Source organism: Myodes glareolus, chromosome 10 (assembly GCF_982192425.1).
Source record: "Myodes glareolus chromosome 10, mMyoGla1.1, whole genome shotgun sequence".
Taxonomy (NCBI): domain Eukaryota; kingdom Metazoa; phylum Chordata; class Mammalia; order Rodentia; family Cricetidae; genus Myodes; species Myodes glareolus.
In genome coordinates this window covers 693,794-715,499 of record NC_142035.1, presented here as the reverse complement: position 1 = coordinate 715,499, position 21,706 = coordinate 693,794, and the positions used below count along the sequence as shown (strand labels likewise).

Sequence of the window (21,706 nt, the reverse complement as noted above, 5' to 3'; positions counted from 1 at the left end):
CCTCTCCGGCTGAGGGGGGCTGGGGCACCAGCACATCCCGTCCTGCGGGGGAAGGGCTGGTACAACCCAGCCAGGCAGCCGTAAACGCCCCCCCCCGCGCGTGCAAAAAAAAAAAAAAAAAATCAGTGACTCCAGAATGATCTCCAAAGTCACTCTCCAATCTCTGTCCTTCGCTTTAACCAGAGACTGCAGTGCCGTGACCCAAACCCCACGCCCACGACGCGACCCAAGCGCGAGCGGGGACACGCACACCAGGGCCCCCTCAGTCCTCCGCAGCTGCGCCCGCAATCAACCCACGGCCGGGCTAGGGTATCGCAGGCCCACCGCGCACCACATCGTTTGGCCACTTACACGTAGGCGTGGTAAATGAACGCCCAGCCGCGGGGCCGCTCCAGCACGTTGTAGAGGAAATTCTGCAGCTTGCGGTAGAAGGCGTTGCGCTTCGGGGGCTTCCCGGCTCCCGCGCCACCCGCGCGCGGCTTGCTCAAAACGCTGCCGCGCTTGGGGGCCTCGGAGCCCGCGATGAGCAGCGCGCCGTCGCGAGTGGAGTCGGGCGCGCCGGGGTCCAGCCCCACGAAGCCCACCTTGAGCTTCTTCTCCCCGCTAGTGCCGGGGTACACGCCACCGTTGCGCGACTTCTGCACCATGGTGCCTGCGACGCCCAATGGGGCGCGGGCTCAGCGGGGGCGGCGCGCGGGGGGTGGCGCGGGCCCCAGCCCGGGCCTCCGGTCCGGTAGCCGCATGGCCGAGGCGGCTGCGGCTCCGCGTTCCTACCTGGCCCGGCCGCGCGCGGGGACGCCGCAGCCGCCCGGCTCCGCGCGCGCCTCGGTGCCTGGCCCGCTTCCGCGAGGGCTCCGCCCGCCACCCCGCCCCGCGTGCCTTAACCCCTAGGACGCCATTGCGGAGGCAGGCAGGGAGAGTAGGTCCAGGTGTACTGCCTCATCGGACAAGGCTTCCCACTCTCCTAGCCTCGTGATGTTTGACAGGGGGTCCAACCATGTTGTCACCTCTGAGAAAGGCAAAGCTACACAAGCAAGTCCTGTGACACAGCTCTAGCTCTCTGAGGAATTTCAAAGTGGGTCCAGAATGGACCTGGGGTCAAAAAATAGATGCTTCTGGGAGAGGAGGTCACTGTCAAGTTCTGAGTTAAAGATCAGCCCACTAGGATCTTAGCTCTTAGCATCAAGCAGACCAGGCATCGGGGCTCCACCTCTTCACTGGGTAAGAGTTAGTCTGAGCAGTGCCTAGAGCAGAATCCTTGCCTACTTCAGGCTTACTGAGCCAACTGGACCTGGTTAAGGGAGGTCCAGTTGGCTCAACCCAATCAGTCAGAGGAGGTCTTGATTTTGCCAGAGGAGAAAGGTGCTGCCCACTCCCTACGCAGACTGGGTCATCTTCTCCATGCAAGTCTCTGTAAAGGAACCACTTAAGTCGGGCTGGAGACATGGCTCAGTGGTTAATAGCACTGATTACTCTTCCAGAGGACCTGGGTATGGTTCCCAGCACCCACACGGCAGTTAACAAGTGTCTGTAACTCCAGTTCCAGGGGATTCGACGCCCTCTTCTGGCCTCCTTGGGCACTGCAAGCATGAGGTACATATACATTCATCCAGGCAAAATATACATATACATAACATAAAAATAAAAAAATAATACTTTTTAAAATAACTAGATAAGTAATTGCAGCTCATAGATAATAACTTGGGAGGGCCTGGCCCATTTCATTCCTCCTACTGGGACAGCGATTTTTCTGATTAGAAGTCAGAGACCTGAGGGACAAAGGTCCTGGTTCCCAAGAAGGGAAATGTGTTCTAAGAGAAGGCATTGAGAAGGGGATAAGGGTCAAGGTTGTCTGGACTTCCATAACATCATCTTCTCTTTCAGGAAAAAAAAAATATGGGAACACATCCTCGAGGTTGTTAGGAGTCATCAGTTACCCCCACAAACTTCCTGGTGCTGCAGAGTAAGAACACACACACACACACACACACACACACACACACACACACACGGAAGCTCATAGGGGAGTCAGCTTGGTGCAGACACCACTACACTCCCCAGATCTCTGTTCTCTTCTCTACCAATGTTTTATGGAGCTACAGCTTTGCTACATTTCAGAAGATTCTAGAAAGTGACTCCTTCATCATGGCTCATAACTCCCTGCTTCCTCTGTTTAGGATGTCTTCCCAGCAAGATGGCTCATTAATCATTTATGTTTTTTTTTAATATCATGCCTTGCATACCTGTGGGCCATGCACTGTCAACAGCTCAGTTACCAAAACACCACTGGCCTCCCCAATACCCAAGAAAGTGGGTCATGAACACCCAGTCAGACAAGTAACAGGAATCTCATTTGACTTAAAAGTATATGGCAAAAGCTTACAGACTCAGGCCATCTATGCCAAGACTGCATCGACAGAATGCCAGAGGGCGGGGTGGGGGTGGAAAAATTCAGATGCACCCGATACCCAGCTCCAACCCAGAAGAGCTCTGGTCCAGGCTGCAGGCACTAGCAAAGTCATCCTCCGCTGGGCGCTGTCCCTTCAGCACCCGCTTTGCAACCTGACTGCTCAGCCTGTTCCCTCTCCTCCTCAGGTCAGGAGATCTGGGGACAGGGCTTCCCTGCTCTGCTATTACTGAGCTACAGAAGCAGGCAGAGACATTGGGCCATCAAAACACGGGATCACATTGGTTTCTGCTCTATCAAAGAGCAGTTTGAAGTTCATACCAATGTCCATTGCCCTTGGAGTCCTCCTTCATATTCCTTCCTATGCGAAACAAGGTGAGTTGGTGGTAAAGTGCTTGCTCAGCATGTATAAAGTCCTGGGTTCCATCCCCAGAACCTTTCCAAAATTAATGTATTTATCCAGGCATAGTGGGTCACACTTGTCATTCCAACACTCGGGGGTTAAGACGGGAAGAACATCAAAAGTTTAAGGCCAGAGAGACCCTGCCTCAAGAAACAAGCAATAAGGGGAATGGAGAGATGGATCGCTGGTTAAGAGCACTGGATGTTCTTTCAGAGGACCCGGGTTCAATTCCCAGCACTGACATGGCAGCTCACAACTGTCTGTAACTCCAGTTCCAGGGGACCTGGCACCCTCATACAGATATAAATGCAGGCAAAACATCAATGAACATTTTAAAAAAGAAAAGATCTTAAAGCAAAAAAAAATGAATAAAATTAAAGAGGTTACAGCCACATATTTCCTACCTGGGTCTTTCAGAGTTTGTATCTTTGTACCCAGTGTCCCAGAGCCTGGCACAGGTGAGGGTTTATAAGCCATGGTTCTTGTAACTACTCAGGATGGAGGCCCACCAGCATACACCTCTATGGAGAGCTACACACAGCAATGCCAGTCAGAGGAATCCCAGTGCTTTCTGGTTGGAAACCGACCATTCTTTTCCCCTCCAGCTGAGCCTGGGACTGTGGTTTCACAGATGCCAAACACCGTGAATGCTTGGGAAAGGAGGTGGAAAGAATGTCCAGCTTCCATGATATGCGCTGCCCAGATCATCAGAAGCCTCGAGTGAAGCCACAGAGAATATGTGCGAACACTTGCCACCATCCGAAACCCCTGCTGGGAAGCCCAGCTTCATATATTCAGCACACTTGACTGTTACATAACGGCATTCACAGTCAGGAGTTTGGTCACCCTCATGCTAAGGGTCAGTGATCAGAGTTAGGACATGGGGGTGCTCCCCACTGCAGCCCTTCCAACAGAGACCTCCTTCCAAGCGAGATCTCAAGAAGACAGAACAGCTGCTGTGGACCAGAAGGGGAAATGCTGCCAGCCGGGAAACAGACTCAATTTGGAGAAATGAGAAGAGACAGGTTCTCAGTCACTCTGACTGGGCAGAGCTGTGGTTGTTTTAATCCTATAATTTGGACAACAGGAAGTGCCTACCCAGGCAGAAAGGCCCCCCTCAAAGGAATTTTCCACTATTAAGAAGGACTGTGTTGGTCTGGATAATGGAAAGCAATGAAGTGAGGGAAAGACAAGATAGGAAAGAGGTTTTTTTTAATCTGACAGGAATGCTTACTGGTTGAAGTCAATAGGAATTTAATTTATAGTTGCTTCATTTTTTTAAGGACCAGAGCTCTCAACAAGCTGACCTAGCCCCTGGCAAACTAGCTAATTACATGAGGAACTGAACTTGTACTTCCCAACCACTGGCAATAATTTCACTGTGGCGACAGATAGAGACCGACAGGGAACGGTGGCAGCCCTCGAAGTGTCCAAAGAGGCCCCAAGACAAACTTCAGGCTTCTAGAAAGCTCTGCTCTCCCTCTTCTTTTTTTAAAAAATATTTATTTATTTATTTATTTATTATGTATACAATATTCTGTCTGTGTGAATGACTATAGGCCAGAAGAGGGTACCAGACCCATTACAGATGGTTGTGAGCCACCATGTGGTTGCTGGGAATTGAACTCAGGACCTTTGGAAGAGCAGGCAATGCTCTTAACCTCTAAGCCATCTCTCCAGCCCCCTGATGTCCCTCTTCTATGATAGCCTTATGTCTTTATATTCCTCCTTCTTCGTTTCTGGAGCACAGTTTTGTCAGTACCACCTACACACCCCTTCTCACATCTTAGAAGCTGTGGCAATTCTCCCTGTCCCATTGAAGATAAAAGGTGACAAATATAGTGACCCCTTGGTCCAGTGAGAGCATGATACAGGCCCCACTGTGGAGCAATCCACGACGCACTGCCAGGGCCACTCATCTGTGAGACTGGTCCTGCCACTCCCTCTCAGACACCGGCCAAGCACAGCACCCCAGTGACTGTCACACAATTACAGGCACTGCACTCTCGGTCTAGAATGCTGTCCCCTGTCCTGGTATTGGATGAACACTGTGTCTCTGCTCAGGAAAGCCCTGAAGTCAGGTATCCCCATTCCACTGCCTTCTCTTCCAACCCAAGTTCCTTGCTGGTCTAAAACTATCACTCATTTGCCTGCCATATGCTCATCTTCCCTGTGCAGTAAGCTTGGCTCAGGGTCTTATGACCCCTCACAGTCCACAGCCTAATCCACAGGAGAGACTTGTCCACTTTCATCAGAGAATGGTCACTCTGAGCCTCCAGCCACAGGAGCCCTGGAGGGCAGCCCAGGAACTACATGGTTTGGAGCCCTTGGAGTGTACCCTGGGAGGGTGTGGGTGTCTGGAACTCTGTTCTCTAGAGATGTTCCTGCTGGCAGAGTGGTCAGCACCTGCCCACGCACAAGCTATCTGCTGCTGGCTCTTGCCTACAGCCAGTCCAGGCTTGCTATGGTGCCTTGCTTGACCAGTAGGCTTGAACAATGCTTTCCATTCTGGGTAAGCACCCGTGGGTCTTTGGGGTTCCTTCTGCAACTGGCTCATATCCTCAGACAAAGCTAGCAAATGCCCCACCAGCAGATGACTTGGGAATACTCAACAGGAGCCTCATCCTCTCCCTGTGACCCCTGTGGCTACATTCCAGCATCCAGCAAATTCGCCTTCCTCTTTTGTCAAAGTCAAAGCTAAGGGCAGGGCCATGCCTGCCACAGTGTGGCCCCCAGGAGCCCTATAGCTCTTGCAAGTTGGATGACCTTGAACATCCCAAGGGCTAGACTCAATTTGTTTGAGAATTCCTGGGTTAGACTCAGTTTGCTTGTGTCTCCCAAGTTGATCTGTTGGGGTCCTACCCCCAAAGTGATGGTGTATGTTCAGGGCATCTGGGGAAGAGGGAATGGTGAGGATGGAGCCCCATGGTCCAGTCCAAGGCTAGGTAAGGAGCTGAGGCCTAAGCACCTTCGCTGATCCCTGCACGTGGGGCCACAGAGAAGGTTGCAGGTCCAGAGGCAGACCCGCCCCATACACCTCAGTCCTGGACTGCCATCTCCAAAATGTCCTGGCTTTGAGTTCTTCTGCCACAGCTGCCAACAAAGCCCCCAATCTTCCCCTAGCGGGAGGAGAATCACAGCCTCCTCTTAGAACAGAACAAATGGCCAAACAGCCTGACTTTCCTAGCTGTATCTGGCTGCTGAATGACAGAAGAATGGCACAGTGACCCAGGTCCAAGCATTCACCTCCTCCACGGCTCCAATACAGACCTTCCCATGGTTACAGAAGGCTGACTCTTAGGAGAAAGAGAGCACAATGTGCAGTGCAGGGAGGCTGCCTGTCCCCAAAACTACTGTAATCACACTTAGTACCGTGTTACAATGTAAAGATACACCATCCCCACAAGAGAATGATCCAGCCCAAATGTCACTGGAGCTAAAGTTAAGAAATGGGGGTTAACTATATCCTTCCTTTTTTTGTTTTGGGTTTTTTCTTTATTTTTGAGATTGCAATATAATTACATCATTTCCCTCTCCTTTTTCTCCCTCCAAAGACCTCTCATATAACCCTCCTTGCTCTCTTTCAAATGGTAACTTTCATGGTTCTAGGAAGCACCATGCCAGCTTCCAAGGGAAAGAAGCAACCAGAAGTCAGTCCTACCTTGCTGCGATGCCTCTGAACCACAACAGTGACAAACAAGGCACATAACCCCAAGGGTGCAGCAGTGGTAGTGCCATGCACTACTATTATATGGCATAACTAACGGCACTTTTATTGGAATTAAAACCCATTCAGCAAGAAGGGAATCATGCTTGGTGTTGGAAACCTAACCAACTACCTAGGGCTAGTGAAGGCATGGGTCTTGGAGGAGAACCTACAGCAACCAATTTACTAAATCAACATAATCCCATAACTACACTCTAAATATTTGTCCTTACCCCCACAGATAAGTGTAGTTCTCGCCCTTTGTCAGGAAACATCTCTTTATAACAGATGGATACCATTACAGAAAACCACAACCAATCAAAATGGGTTTCAGAGCCCAGTCCCAGGGAACAGATCTACAAAACACTTCCTGCAGGGGACATAGTGCAAAGTGGGGGGAGGAAAGATTGTAAGAGCGTCAGAGAGAGGATCAGGCAGTTTTCTGTGATACTGTATCTTCTAGAATGTCAGAAACATAGCCTTTCTTTAAATGCGCCTGTTTGTGGTATTTAACCACTTGTAACCTAGCATGAAACAGCCAAAATAAACAGACCCTTAACTCACCACCCACCTCAATGTTGTTCTGAGTACGCCAAAGCCAAGAGATGATAACTTTCTTGAGAAAGGAAGGCAGAGTGGAAGCACATGAAAGAAGGCTACAAATCCCCCAGGAAGGGCTTTTAGGACATCCAGAAAGTATTGGTTGTGACCCCAACGTCCAATTTCAGCAAAGCAACTTTGGTGTTTCTGTTCTCAGTTGGTGGACTGATGTTTCTTTGAGAGCCCTGCAGGACAGTGGAGCCATTGCCTGTGTATTACAGCTATGAGATTAACTTCCAAGAGTGGTTCTGGGGAGGAAACTGAGTCTCTGTGCTTTTATTTCTTTACCTATAATGGGAATAAGGCAATCACATTGCAGGATTGTAATGACAGTGGAAAGAGATTTGTGAAGCACTGGAACGATGCTGTGCAGTATTATATAAGTGTTAAGGTAAAAATAAATGAGCCAACTCTAGCTGGCTAGGCGTATCTCTGTCAGGCTCTGCCTTCCTCAGCACTCAGGACAAAACCCAAGGCCATCAGGGATGCATCCGGGAAGCAGTGAGAGGGTACCAAAGACAGCTAAAGGGCCAGTTGGAAGCAGACTCAACCTTCCAGGAAGTGGAAATAACAAGGAAAAGCCTATGACCCACGGCACACCCTGCACAGGCCTGGGCTGAAGGATTCCTTCCCACTCAGGATGTTGACACCCAGAACAAGACAGGGTGGCAGCCTTTTTTGGCATCTTCAGGGAGACAACCAGAGAATGTGAACTTCTCTGTGTTCCACAAATCCCTTCCCAGACGCATTATACAAGCGCTGCTTCTAGCTACATCTCCAGCTCCAGTCACACCCCAAAATCCTGCTACACCTCCAGCTCCTTCTGTACCCCCAGCTCCTGTTGCACCCCCAGTCTCTGCTACACCTCCAGCTCCTGCTATGCCACCAGTTTCTACTACAGCCCCCAACTAGTTCTTGCTCCACCCTCAGATCCTGCTATTTGCCCCAGGTTACACTGTACTCTCAGCTCCTGTTACATCACAAGCCCCAGCCCATCCAGCCTGTCTCCTTGTGAGAAAGAGACCTACTACAGTGTTCTTCAGTCCTTGGTGCTGTAGCATCTTCCAAAGAACAAAGTGAGCCAGTGCCAGGAAGAGTAGGGGCCTACAGCCAGATAGTGGCACTCCCCTCCACTGCAGCCGGGACAAAGGCCTCATCACCAGGCCTCCTTCCAGCCACTTGGAGACAGAGAACAAGAAGTAGGGCTCCACATTTTCTCATACTATCCCAGTTTCTGTGCCTCCTGCAACTCAGACCCTCCATCCAAATTTTGACTCTGATTTGATGAGACTGAGTTGACCAACACACTGGCAGGAACCATGACCAATGCTACACATAAGCAGCTCTCAGCCTCATGCAGCCTCAATGGCCTTGTTGCTGTGCATGGCCCTCTTCTGCCAACCAACCCCAATTGAGACATCAGGTGCAGCAAAGGAAGCCAGAACCCTCACAGCTCCCCAGATTTCATTTAGGGTCCTCATTCACCATCTCTACAGAAGAGATTTCCCTCACACCAATAAACAGAGTCTTGAAGTAGACACCAGGCCCACGCATGTGCCAGTACAGTCCTTCTAATTCACACTAGCTCCATACATGGCAGAAACAGCTTCCCTAGGGCTGTTTTGTTCCAGCCACCCAGAAGGCCCCTCCTGGAAAGTCAGCCCCAACCCAGCAGTCAGCCAACAGCAGAGGCGGAGCTAAAACACGGGCATGAAATCATTCTCTTTGTATGCACACACACACACACATACACACACGCACGCACGCACGCATGCACAGGGCATATACTGGTAAGCAAGCATATTCACACAAGCATATGTAAGCTACCTCTACCTCTAACATCTCTGAGACATTCTTTCAGGTTCTCTGCCTCACAGTCTGCATAGGTGCAGTTCCACACCCAGTCTACACCCACACAGGCCCCAGGTCCACACAAGCACACTCTGGTAAACACTAATCCTCACACTCACAAGTCCATTCAGAAGCACCTATGCGTACCCACAGATATTCTCAAAGAGGATCATTACTATCATCACAGAATGTGGGAAGACCCAGAGTCCCAAAGCTGCCACAAGGCTCAGTCTTTAAGAGGGGGCTCAGAAGCCACCATCCAGACAATAGACTGTCACCCTCGGGATCCTGGGGAAGGAAAGAAAGGTCCCTCTACAAACATTATGGGAGGGTGCAGCATCCCTTAGACTTGGCCAGCTCAGCATCCCTGAAGTCCCACTTTTGACACTTTGTGAATCTTTCAGAGTCCTTCGAAGTGTACATGGAGGCTACTGGTCAGCATTGGTGAAGCCTGCTGTAAATCATTCACTAACCCAGCATAGGGTGGCATTCCCTGGCCCTCACCCCATCCCATACGCTGCCTTCAGAAATGTGACGCTTGATACTGTCACTCCTGCCGGGCCCCTGAACGCTATCAGCAATGGTGATGCATCATTATCCTACAACCTTCCTGTCTGACTGCCTGCTACGTACCCCAAGTCAATGTCCAGGGGCCAGACTTCAGTCTCCCTGTGCCTGCCTGTCCTCGGCCCTCGTTTGCCATGTGTTCTCTCTGCTCTAAGCGCCCCTCCATCTCAGCCCTGGCTCAGGCAGCAGCAGAGGCATGTACAATGGTTGCTGTGTGCTCATACTTCAAGCCAGCGCTGGGCATCCCTCAGGAAAGCAGATGCATCTCCTACCCCTTTTATCTTTTAGCTCTGATATGTAGTCAATGGCTGCCATCCTCTGATGTCCCTCCTGGCCTAAGTGTGGGCAGCTCCTGGAATTTCCCAGAAACCCAGCAGGAAGTGGAAAATCAATCCTTGCCCTCCAAGAGATATCGGTAGGATAGACATAAGAAGCCCCAACTCAGAAGACAAAGGGAATGTCCTGGCAGTCTCAGAGGTGACTTCATGTGTTGGCCCCACTGACTATAGACACCAGAAACTCAGTCCAGATGTCTGTCTCCTCCAGGCTACATGGAGTTCTGCCCTGAACTGGAGTAGAGACCTCAGACCCAGGAATCTGTGTCAGCCTTTATCATCACCATAGCCTGGAAGAGGGGCCCAAGGCCTAAAAACCTTTCCCAGAGGCTCCACCTTCTAGGCACCACAATCAACAGACACTCATTTACCAATGACCCCAGTGGGAACCAGGAGCACAGTCCAGGGAGTCCTTGGAATGTGTCTGCCTAGTGAAGGACAGTGTGGCCCGACACATGCCACTGTGACCAGCTGGCAGGCCGAACTGGGACAACCTGTAGTGTTTGGGTAGCCAAGGTTCCTGGAGAACACAAAAGTTTGCTACAGGAGGATGAGGCAGGTCTGCCTGCAGTTTCCTTTAACGCCAGCCAGGGGCTCTTTCTTACATTTGTCCTCTCTCGGGATAATGGATTTCCTTAATTTGGCCCCAACTCAAAGAGGACCAAGTGTTAAACAACTTTCTGTGGCTGACACGCTCTACCTGACCCTTCCTGCCAATAATGGTGGCCCAGAAAAGACCCAGAATTAGTCAGATGTCCAGGATATATATGCCTAGTGTCCTTGAATAGAGTCATCAGACAAAATACAGGACACCCAAATCAGAATTCCAGATTAATAATCAACTTCTTTTTACTATAAATGTCTCAAATCTTTTATATTAAAAAAAATCTGCCAGGTGGTGGTAGCACTCACCTTTAATCCCAGAACTTGGGAGGCAGAGACAGGTGCATCTCTGTGAGTTCAAGACCATCCTGTTCTACAGAATGACAGCCAGAGCTGTTACACAGAGAAACCCTGTCAAAAAAAATTAAAAGTATCTGATATTCATCTGAAGTTTAGATTCACCTGGGTATCTGTATCCAACAGCCTTCCCTCAGAGGCCTGGGATTCATCAGTTCAGACCCATCTTGTGTGAATCTGTGGGCAGTCAGCACAGCTCTGAGAAACCACTTTTTTCTAGGCATGTTGGTCTTCCTCCCTTCCTATCCCTGCTTCAAGGATGCTGAGGTGCTCATTCTGCCTTGTGGTTAGGTGGGAGAATTCGGGCTGTGTGCCTGTTTCTCTGGAGGTCAGAATTGCCCACCAATGCTGCAATGTCTCTGTCTTCACCTAGCCTAGGGGCTGAATGTATCGAAGATGTCAGGAACCTGAGACCTGAAACCTGGAACAGCAACTGTGAGCAAGGAAGGATTTTGAAGATGCAATCGGTAAGGTGGAAGCTTCTGTAGGTTCTCAGATATGCTCTAAGCACAGCCACGGGTGTCCTTATGGAAGAGATGAGGCTACGTGAAAACAGCAGGAGAGGAGAGCTGCAATGGTTTCACCTCTGTCCAGTGGTGCTGATTTCAGCCTGATCTAGCTCCAAAGTCACACTATGTATGGCCATTGTTAAGTAGCCCTAGGAGATTGACACAATGGGACCTGGGAACACTAAGGACCGGTACCCTTGCCTGAGGTTCAGAGAGCTTTACCTTGGCCTTATGGAGGAAATCTGCTCACCCTATCCAACTGCTACGTGCAATAACGTGAACAGATCTTGAGAGGTGGAAAGTGGGGAGGACAGCTACCTGGGACAGTAGTGAGTGGAGAATAGCTTTGCCTGGCCATCGAAGTCATAGAATGTTCTGGGACAAGTGGACCAATCCCAGCCCACCTAACATAAGTCATTGGCCTCCTGGCTTCTGGAGCAGGTGTTGCTGCAATTTAAGGGTTTAAGATCTGGGCAGCATGGACAAGGGGCTGGCTCAGCAGTCAGGAGTGGAAGCAAGAATGGGCTTCTGTCAGAGCCCAGAAACCTAGGGGAAAGAAGTGCGTGCCCACACTCATGGGGAGGAACTCTCAGTTCTCACGATTCCTTAGGGGGCCCTTCGTGACACCCAGCCACAGTTTTGGTTCTACGATCGGTCTTGCACATCCCACCGAGGCACACAAAACGGGTCATAGCCATCAAAGCCATTTGGTCTTTCCATCCTCACCTAGCTGGGAGTTTTCAGCACCCGCTCAGTGGGCCCCACCGCCTACCCACGCAGTTTAGGAGGGTAGTTGGCTAGGTCACCTGTCAGCGGTGAGACGTGCCAGCCTGAACACCTTGGGCAACAGGACTTTAACAATCAGGGCCCCAGCAGTAGGCACACACGGCTCTGGGGTCGCTCAGTTTATTGGGAAAACGGGCACTGAGCGTGGTGAGCGCTGGTGCGGAAGCCTGGGGCGGGGGCGCTTTTCCTCTTGAAGAATTTCCACTGGACCTTGATGGCGAGCATCCAGTCGCTGACGTAGAGCCTCTTACAAGCGGAGGTGCAGACATGCGCCTGGCGGGGAGGCGGGGTGGAGGGGCCGCGCCTGGGGCGGGGGAGGGGGCGGGGCCAGTGCCGGGGGCGGGGCTGGGGGCGCGGCGCGGCGCCGTCGGGGAGGGCCACGCCGCGGGCACCCGCGCTTCACTTGCCCGCTTTCTGCGCCTTCTGTGCGGACTTGGTGACCTTGCCGGCGCCGCCGCTCTTCTTCTCCACGTTCTTGATGACGCCCACGGCCACAGTCTGCCGCATGTCACGCACCGCGAAGCGGCCTGCGGGGAGAGATGCGTAAACTGCGGGGGCGCCCAGGATGCAGTGTGCAGGTGCATTGGGCGTCCGCAGAACAGCTTAACGCTGTTTAAGTAGTTTAAGGGGGTGGGGATTTCTCGACTTGCTGTTGGTCCTGGGGAAGTCCCTCAGGGGTTCTTCCTCAGAAAAGAAGCACCGTCCCAGCTCTCTGTCAAGCACAGAAAGGGACGATGTTGTGTTTGCGAGTGTGTGTGTGTGTGTGTGTGTGTGTGTGTGTGTGTGTGTGTGTGATGAGACCTCCTACTAAACACTACACTTCGCTCAGTAGTTTGCCTTAGTAAAGGAGCCCCTGACCCTGCCCGCCAGCAGCGCGTTGACATCTTGGAACACCTAGCTCACCAAGGGGTGGGTACTGTGAGAAGCTCTCCACACACATGGGTTTTCCGGGGACCATCTCAACAATGGCTGCATCGCCAGACTTCAGGGACTTGGGATTGTCCTCCAGCTTCTTGCCAGAACGTCGGTCAATTTTCTCCTTCAGCTCAGCAAACTTGCAGGCGATGTGGGCTGTGTGGCAGTCGATAACTGGCGAGTAGCCAGCGCTGATTTGCCCAGGGTGGTTCAGGATGATGACCTGAGAGCAGAGTTGAAGACAGCCATGAGTCAGGTCTCCTGGAACAGGGCCAGGGTTTGATGGGGTGACTTCAGTCACAGAGTCACCTCCCGATCCCCACATTTGTGTGCGAGGAATGCTCAGGTCACAGGGATCCCTTCTGGGCTCATACCCCAACATCTTGCTAAGCATATAGCAAACCACGAGGCAATCAACAGACACCTGCACTGTTTGAAAGGAACAGGACGACACAGACATATTAACCCTGGCCAGAACCAATTATAGTGCTTCTATTACATCTCAATAAAACTATCCTAAAATCTCTCATCCCATGAAGAAGTAGTTAAAGAGGGTGCCATAAAAACATAGAGAAGGAGATTCAGCAAGATGACTCTGGACAAAGGTGCTTGCTGCCAGGTCTTGAAGACCTGAGTTCAATCCCTGGAGTCACATGATGGAAGTAGAGAACTGATTCCAAGTTGCCCTCTGACCTCCACATGTGTACTGTGATGCACACACACATGCACACACAAACATGCACACACACACACAAGCAGATGTGATTTATTTTTTAGTTAAGAGAATAAAGTGCTAACAGTGATACCCCAGTCAGTAAGTTAATAAAAGTATCTTTAAAGGTCGGATATCCCAGAGTAGGGCTGCCCAGAGAGACCTGAGGCTCTGCTTGCATATGTACACCCATTTAGCCTTTGAACATGAGTGGCCTTCGGGTGAAATGAAGGCCTTTCCCCTACAGTTCCATGTCACTGTGCTGTGACACCTTGGCCTATCTCTCCCCTATTCTGAGAAGGAATCTCCATACACATGACTAGTACCGCCACCAACCTGGGAGGTGAACTGGGCAGCCTCCTGAGGCGGATCAGACTTGCTGTCCCCGCAGACATTGCCCCGGCGGATGTCTTTGACAGACACATTTTTCACGTTGAAGCCGACATTGTCACCTGGCAGGGCCTCACTGAGTGCCTCGTGGTGCATTTCCACAGACTTCACCTCCGTGGTGATGTTTACAGGTGCAAAGGTCACCACCATGCCGGGCCGAAGAATACCAGTCTCCACTCGGCCCACGGGCACAGTCCCAATGCCTAGACCAAGGGAGGGTACTGTGAGAGGGCAGGCCAGAGGAGGGGTTCAGGGCAAGACAAATTAAGGATCAGGGGCAAGGCAGAGAAGGGGGAATGGGGTCGTCCCCTAAAGAACAGCTGTCCCTCTGAGGGAGCATCACAAGCCTTCCTCTTCTCTCTGAGAACCAAGCCAGGCATGGATCATCTCACTAGGCTTGCTCTTGCCCACATAGGACTCCCTGGGTCCTGCGTGACTCTGCGGTTCCAGCACTGAAGGGGCATCTAGTCCCAACCCTTCCAACAGGCCTGCCCACAATGGCAGTGTGGCTACTACAGAAATATCTTAATGAACAAGTGACTGGGAGAGGGAGCACTGCTCTCCTTCTTCTGGGAGCTTGGGGGTGGTAGCGTTATGGGGTGACAGAGAAGAGCCAGCAGTTGTAAGCCTCAGCGTGATATTCTCATTCCTCTCCCTTTGCTTGTTTCATATTTTACTTTGGTTTTTATTGACTAATGACTTGTAACTCTCATTCCTGGACTAAGACTGCCTCCAATGAGACAGGCACCCCTCTCCCTGCAGGTGAAGTGTAAGTCAGTTCAACACTCCCTTCCAATGTCCTTAGCTCCTGGCGGATGGCTTTAGGGGAGTGGCGAGTGGGAAAGGAAATCCCGCTGAACGCTGGGTGAACGGATGGGTGGGTGGAAGTGGGTGGGAGAAGTGACCGAGTGGACAGGTGGACGTGGATGGATGGATAGAACAACAATCAAGATCGGTGGATAAATGAATGGATGTAAGAGAGCATGGTCTTGGGAGAAAGGTGGAGACAATCGGCCTGAGGGTTCCTTGTTGATGTCCTGGTCGAGGTTGGGGACAAAGCCTGCTAGCACCTGCAGGGAGCAATGAGCTCCAGTACCAGGGCCTCACTCACCACCAATCTTGTACACATCCTGCAGTGGCAGGCGAAGGGGCTTGTCAGTGGGGCGAGTTGGGGGCAGGATTGTGTCCAGGGCTTCTAGCAGGGACACACCGCTTGCGTTTCCTTCCTTGCGCTCTACCTTCCAGCCCTTGAACCATGGCATCTGGGCAGGAGGGAAAAAAAGTGCCAATTAAAGGGCAACCCACCTGACCACCCCCTCAGCCTCAGATCTCCAAGATTCTGAGGGTGGCAGCTGGCCTGATTCCCTGCTCTGTCAGGGACCTGGTCAATCACAGCCCAAGACAGGGCAAGAACCAGGAGAGTAGGGACTCAAGTCTGACCAATGGCCATGTCCAGGATAAAGTCCAGCCTATGCCTCAACCCCAAAGCCCTGCTGGCTACCAAGCTGCCCAGAGTCTACCACCACCACCACCACTACTACCACCACCAGGGCCTCTTTGGAGGATGACTTCAACCCCTCCTAACAAAGAGTTCCTCATGGTCCACCTGACACAGACAAGAAGTAAATCCACCAAGGTGCTGTGTGTCCTCCTGCCTTTATCTTTATGACAAAGTCTCAGACATCTCAGGTCAACAGATGGCTCTTGAAGAATGAGTGAACAAAGCCACAGAGCACAATAGAGCAGTAGGAAGCAGGGGGTGGAGGGACCTTGCTGATCAAAAGTCTCCAGAGGATTCTAAGGTCCTGATGATCATACCATCAAACTGTCCCCATACCACCAGGCACTGGCCCCCAGCTATCTCCAGAGAGCCTATCGTCACACCATTTCATTCATTGTGGGCAGCTGCAAAACTGGCTAAAGCCGAGTACCCACCTTTCTGGGCAGGGGGTCTCCTCTGGATAGACCAAGATCTAGGTCCCAGGCTCTCTCTGAAAACTGTCCCCCTCTTCACCCCCAACTTAGAGGCCCAGAGCTGCAGAAGCTTCAAACTTTCCAATTGAACAGCTAAGAGACATTCCTCCACAATCCAGGCCAGCCCAGGGACATGCATGCTTCCTAGATACCAATCCACTCTTCAGACCTCAGAGGAGGCAGCTAAGGAGGGCCTTGCTAGTCCTCACAGTATCGAAAGCCAGGACAGAGGCTTGGGAGAAACAAAAACTGATATTCCCGCAGTGAGATACAGGGCCCAACAGGCAGTGACTGGAGAAGGGACCCATCTACCTCTTTTGGCCTCACGGGGACCCCAAATGCAGATCCCTTACTAGGGGAGATCCCCCAGGAGGTTGGCACCCATCACTACAGTGCGTACAGAAACCCAGCTAAACCCAGCTTGGCCCACCCTGACTTGGAGTCCCGGAGCCCTCGGCACTGCCCCCACCATCCCCGTCCTCACTCACATTGGGTGAAGGCTCCAGCATGTTGTCACCGTGCCAGCCTGAGATGGGCACGAAGGGCACTGTGGCTGGGTTGTAGCCGATCTTCTTGATGTAGGCGCTGACCTCCTTGACAATCTCATCGTAGCGCTTCTCGCTGTAGGCTGGTTCCGTGGAGTCCATCTTATTGACACCCACAATGAGCTGCTTTACACCCAGAGTGTAGGCCAGGAGCGCATGTTCCCGGGTTTGCCCGTTCTTGGAGATGCCCGCCTCGAACTCGCCCACACCCGCTGCCACGATCAGCACCGCACAGTCCGCCTATCCAACAGGTCAGACACAGTGAGCCCCCTGGGTCAGCCTTTGACCTATCCCAACCACCCACAAAATGGGGCCTGGGCAGTTATCCTTGGGATGGATACTCGGGATCTCTACCTCAAGGGTAGCAGGGGACTCCTCCACCAGACCCCGAGTCCCGAGTCAAGGAGGCCCAGCACTGGCCATCAGCTCCACCATCAGCAGGCTGTGTGCCCTTGGATGAGTCATTTGGCCTCTGGTTCTGTTCTGTCTTCCTGTGATTGTCTGACTGATTTTCTACCCACATCTCACTGTTCCTAGTGTGGCCTCTTCTACAAGAATCTGTCTGTGAAGGAACATGCCCACAATTTCCCCCTCTGTCTGTCTGCTGGCCCAAATAGTGGTGGTGGGGTAACCCTGCCGGTACCCTATCTAACTGACTCAGGTCTTTAGGGACTCTGTGCCAAGCAGGATGGAGGTGAACTGGGCGGGGCTCTGTCCTGGCAGGAAGACTCTCCCTGCACACCTGGGAAGTGCCGGTGATCATGTTCTTGATGAAGTCTCGGTGGCCTGGAGCATCAATGATGGTTATGTAGTACTTGGTGGTCTCGAACTTCCAAAGGGAGATGTCGATGGTGATGCCGCGCTCCCGCTCTGCCTTCAGCTTGTCCAGCACCCAGGCGTATTTAAAGGAGCCCTTCCCCATCTGGAAGGGTAGGACACAGGACTCAGGGGTCACGTTCATCTGCCAGGCCTGCCCTGGGCCTTGGAAGCAGTCATGAGAGATTAAGGTTGGGTTAAGGCACCTTGAACCAAGGACCTCTGCACCATCTCTCTCTGGTCCTGACATCCAAGCCCTGCTCTGCCACAAAATGAAGCCACCCAGATGAGTCAGCCCCACCCGTACGCCCCTCCTAAATGGTTGTGGACACACAAGTCCCCCAGCAGGGGGCATGAGGATCTGGAAGTTGCCAGACCTCATTTAAACTCCTATCCCTGGCAGAGGGTTCCTCAGTGCCTGAGGCTAAGGCTCCACACCCTAGTCAGTTATAGGTCAATCATCTCATGGGTTTGGGGCTATTAAAAAAAAAACTCTCTGAGTTATTTCAAAACAAAGAAAAAATTTTAAAAATAAATAAATTGGTCAAGGTTTTGAGAAAAGTCTGGCTTTCCAGCTCTTTCTGTAGCTGATGAGTACTTCCAAATAGCTCTGAGACATCTCCCCTCTCCCCTTCCAGCAAAATAGGAAAAGAAAGAACACCCCCTACTAAGAGCAAGGCTGGCTACTCTCTGCCAAGTTGTGCCAAGGTGAGAGTCCTGGTGAGACTCCTACAACCTGGACCACAACTGTAACTCCCTACCAGACTCTCCCAGGACAGGCTTCTGCATTCTAGGATTGCTACCCAGCCTGGAGGAGCTGTCCAGCCAGACCCACACAAAACCCAGCTGGGACCTGACCCAGGTGACCTTCAGTCACTCAGCTCCCTCCTACCACCTCCCCTCATAACACCCCCTAAAGGGTAAAAGCATCAGGGCTCAGACACACAGAGTTGTGGCTCAAAACCCACATACACACAGAGCAGGAGTTCAACACAGAGAGAGTGGCTGTCCTCAGGTCTGGTCTGAGCCCTTATCCAGGGGCCAGCTCTTCTCAGGGCAGAGAAGGGAATTCAGCTACAGCCACTGCCCGTTCGTAGGTCTCTGCCAGGAACAGGCTACCAAGACCTCCCCACCCCCACTCCAGGCATCATCCTGAACCAGCAACCTTCCCCAGCTTATCTGGAGAAAGTGGAGCTGGCAAGGCTGCTACCCATCAACCTGCTATTAATAGCATCCTTGAGCCCTGGCTGTTACAAGACAAGCGAGGGTAGCACCACATCCAGCCTCAGCCCTGGGGAGCAAGAGGATAAGGCTTGAGGGCCCTCTGGCCCACTGAGGCTGAGAATCCAGAGCCCTCTGGTGGACCTGAGTAGGATACAAACTCTCCCTCCCTCAGTATGAAGCAAATCTAGCAGCATTCTCGAGGGGGGGGGCTGCCCTGTTCACCCCCATCTCCAGACACCCCTATCCTTGGAATGGAAGGAAGTAAACCAAGCAATGCCAGCACCAGGCCCGGGGTGCTCACCTCTGCTGCCTCCTTCTCAAACTTCTCAATGGTCCGCTTGTCGATGCCCCCGCATTTGTAGATGAGATGGCCCGTCGTGGTGGACTTGCCTGAATCCACGTGGCCAATGACCACAATGTTGATGTGTGTCTTCTCCTTGCCCATTCTGCCTGGTGGAGGGAGGGGCTGGCACTGTGGGGGCTCTGGCTCGAGGTTGAGGGTGTGTTGGGCAGGAACCCTGTGGGGCCAGTGACAAGGAAGACAGATGGTTAGGAAGCCAAGAGAGAGCCCAGCAGAGACATCTATACCACTCTTCCAGTGTTTGAGAGCTTGCTCCCACCCAGTCACCTGAGGTTGGGTGAAGAAGGATTGCCCCCTACCCTGGTCCTAGCCCAGTCCGGTCAGGTTGCCCTCTTAAGACACCTGTTCTTCTCCTTCGCCCAAATGGTTTGCTGGAGTGTAAACGTTTGGAGAGCTGATTCAAAGGAAAGTTCCCTAAGGAAGGGTTAATCCGATCTGGACATCACAGAGCAGCAAGCAGGCTGTGTGATCCCCTGGAGCAGGCAGGAGCCCTGTGATGAGTCACTGTGCCCAGCTCTCCAGTGCCCTGTCCTCCCTGTCCTCGATGTTGCCACCCCACCACCACCACACACACACACATACACAGCTCAGGGAGGGACACTGCCCTACCCCCATCTGCTGCCACCATGAAGAAAAGGCCAGCACTCCTCAGCCCCTCCTCAGGCGAGGGCGCCATCTTCCTCTTCCTGCCCACAGGCTGGCAGGGGAGACAGCTGAATGAGGCCCAGGCATGGGCCCAGAATAGCTCAGGCCCTCCCCATATTCAAGCAGGGGGCAGCCATCAAGGCTGAGAGGTGAGTGTCCTGTTCTAGCCAGAGGAATAAAAATCTCACCCTGACCCAGCTCAGTAAGTACCCTAAGAGATTCCCTCACTCACCCTCGCCCCCTACCATCTGGTCCAGGTCCTGTGTCTCAGAACCTGCGCATCGCTGAGGTCAACTGAGAAGCTCCGAGCCGGGGTGGGGAGGGGGGTGATACTAGGGTGGAAGTCACGTAGGGCGGGGTAGGGGGTCCTCAGGTTTCACCACCTCCCCCACCCTTCTCTGACAAATCACTGACACCCCCAGAGCCCCGAGCCACGCCAACATCCGCACTGACCAGCCTGTCCAGCCCCGCAGCGCCCAGGAGAGCCCCAAGGTCACGGTGACAGAGTGATCCTAGGTTTCAGGAGAAGGCCCCCTGCCGCTGTCACTAAGTAAACAATCGCCTAGGAGACACGTCGTCCGACTGCCACAGGGACCCACCATGCCCGGTGTGCGACCGAGAGACCCCCAATCCAGGGGTGTAGCTCAGATAGGTGCCCCGTGTCCCCTTCTACCTTGGGTTGGATTCCCAGGGAGGCGAACTCTTGGTGGAAACCTAAGCAAGGGTCGCCGGCCAGAGTGTGTGTCCTTACCCAGAGCCGAAGTCTCAGTCAGAGGGACTGGCGGCGACGGCGCCGGCGGTTTTATCTCTCCAGGAGGGGGTCCACCTATTGACGGTGCCGGCGCAATGCACTGCGCCCCTGCAGTACGGCAATGCGGTACCGGCGGGGGGAGGCGGGCTCCGGGAGACTGGCGGATGGGCTGCGAGAGATGCGCGGACGTAGGGGCCAAGCACCCACGGGCGCCAGCCGGCGTAACGGGGATCCGAGAGGACGCAGCTGCTAAGATGCACCGGAGTAAGCGAGAGAATCAGCGAGCTAGAGCGCAGATCAGGAGAGAAAAACAGGCAAAAGGGCGGGGAGCACGCAGAGGTGGGGGCAGGGATACCGAGCCAGGAAGGGAGGGGCAGGGATGGAGAAGGGAAAGAAGCAACCTACAGAAGAGCTGGGATAGCAGAGACAGTGGTTGCTATAGAGAAGAATAAAAGGTACACCCAACATAAAGATGCTCCCGGGAAGGTGGAACATGAGACAGGGAGCCAGCGAGTGGAGGTGGGATGGGAAGAGAAGAGGCACAAGCCCAGGTCAAGGTCCTTGCAAGTCCTGATGTGGGCATCCATTGCTGGCCCTGCTCACGGTTGAGTCCCAGTGAACATGAAGTGCAGTTTCCAGAGGCTTTCCATGATGTGATCCCCCTGGTACAGTGTCCCTATGCTTGCTCACATGGGCCCAACATGGCAGACCTTTGAGACCATCAGCAACTCCAGCCCAGATACAACCTTGTTCTGAAGTCCTGGAAAGAGGCTTTTTCTACCTATTCCCTTAGGTGTGGTGATTCATGAAGCCCATTAGAGTTTGGGGACACATTCCAGGTCAGACTGTCTTACCTAAGACGATCAAGAACATCCAAACAGAGTTCAGACCCCCACTAGCCCAGGATTGAGCACCAGCTTCCTTCAGGCCCCATGGGTGGGAAATAGAGAGGCCCTGAGGATTCCAAAATAGGCCTGAAGGGGGTTGTGACCACCATGTGTCATCAGAGGCTTCTTCCGAGATCCCTATCTTGTCACCTCACCCAGAGCTTTCTATTTTCTAATGCTACCACCAGTGTTTGCCACTGCAGGGTATGGTAGGGCAAGCAGGAAGCAAAAGCTCCTTGGGTATTTATGCTGAACGACAGCAGGCCTATGTCCATCCCTTCCACTCCAGTGTGGAATTGATCAAGACACAGAAGCGCCAGGTCAGGGCCCAGCACCTCCTACTGAGGCTGTCCCCATGAGGA

The 21,706-nt window shown here is 52.7% G+C and overlaps 2 protein-coding genes across 18 annotated transcripts in view; both read right to left on the bottom strand.

Moving 5' to 3' along the window:
* Positions 1–759, bottom strand: part of Kcnq2 (potassium voltage-gated channel subfamily Q member 2) — a 63,891-nt gene extending 63,132 nt beyond the window's left edge. For 3 of the 16 annotated variants that reach the window (XM_085696864.2, XM_085696871.2, XM_048441343.3), the window contains exon 1: positions 352–755. In XM_085696864.2, coding sequence (XP_085552990.1) covers positions 352–647 — 296 coding nt within the window. In that variant the 5' untranslated portion in view covers positions 648–755. Of the gene's footprint in view, positions 1–351 lie in introns of all 16 variants that reach the window. The other 13 variants (XM_085696867.2, XM_085696873.2, XM_085696865.2 and 10 more) reach the window with 10 other exon arrangements.
* An 11,471-nt stretch (positions 760–12,230) lies between these two features.
* On the bottom strand, positions 12,231–20,721 carry Eef1a2 (eukaryotic translation elongation factor 1 alpha 2). 2 transcript variants are annotated; one of them, XM_048441355.3, is made up of 8 exons: positions 20,458–20,721; positions 19,002–19,218; positions 17,403–17,582; positions 16,604–16,900; positions 15,253–15,403; positions 14,088–14,344; positions 13,028–13,262; positions 12,231–12,651 (listed from the first exon to the last, which is right to left on the bottom strand). In XM_048441355.3, the coding sequence occupies exons 2-8, from the start codon at positions 19,143–19,145 to the stop codon at positions 12,524–12,526; spliced, it is 1,392 nt and encodes a 463-aa protein (XP_048297312.1). In that variant the 5' UTR covers positions 19,146–19,218; positions 20,458–20,721; the 3' UTR covers positions 12,231–12,523. The 2 variants fall into 2 exon arrangements, with proteins under 2 accessions (XP_048297312.1, XP_085552989.1); XM_085696863.2 differs by lacking the exon at positions 20,458–20,721 and adding an exon at positions 19,404–19,523.
* Between the last annotated feature and the right edge of the window lie 985 nt (positions 20,722–21,706).

Bases quoted from the DNA above. Each gene is read 5' to 3' on its own strand.
- Eef1a2 (XM_048441355.3), bottom strand. From the start codon at position 19,145: ATGGGCAAGGAGAAGACACACATCAACATTGTGGTCATTGGCCACGTG. The intron at 17,583-19,001 runs GTGAGCACCCCG...CTACCCTTCCAG, and splicing joins TTGAGAAGGAGGCAGCAGAG to ATGGGGAAGGGCTCCTTTAA. The intron at 16,901-17,402 runs GTGTGCAGGGAG...CCTGTTGGATAG, and splicing joins TGATCACCGGCACTTCCCAG to GCGGACTGTGCGGTGCTGAT.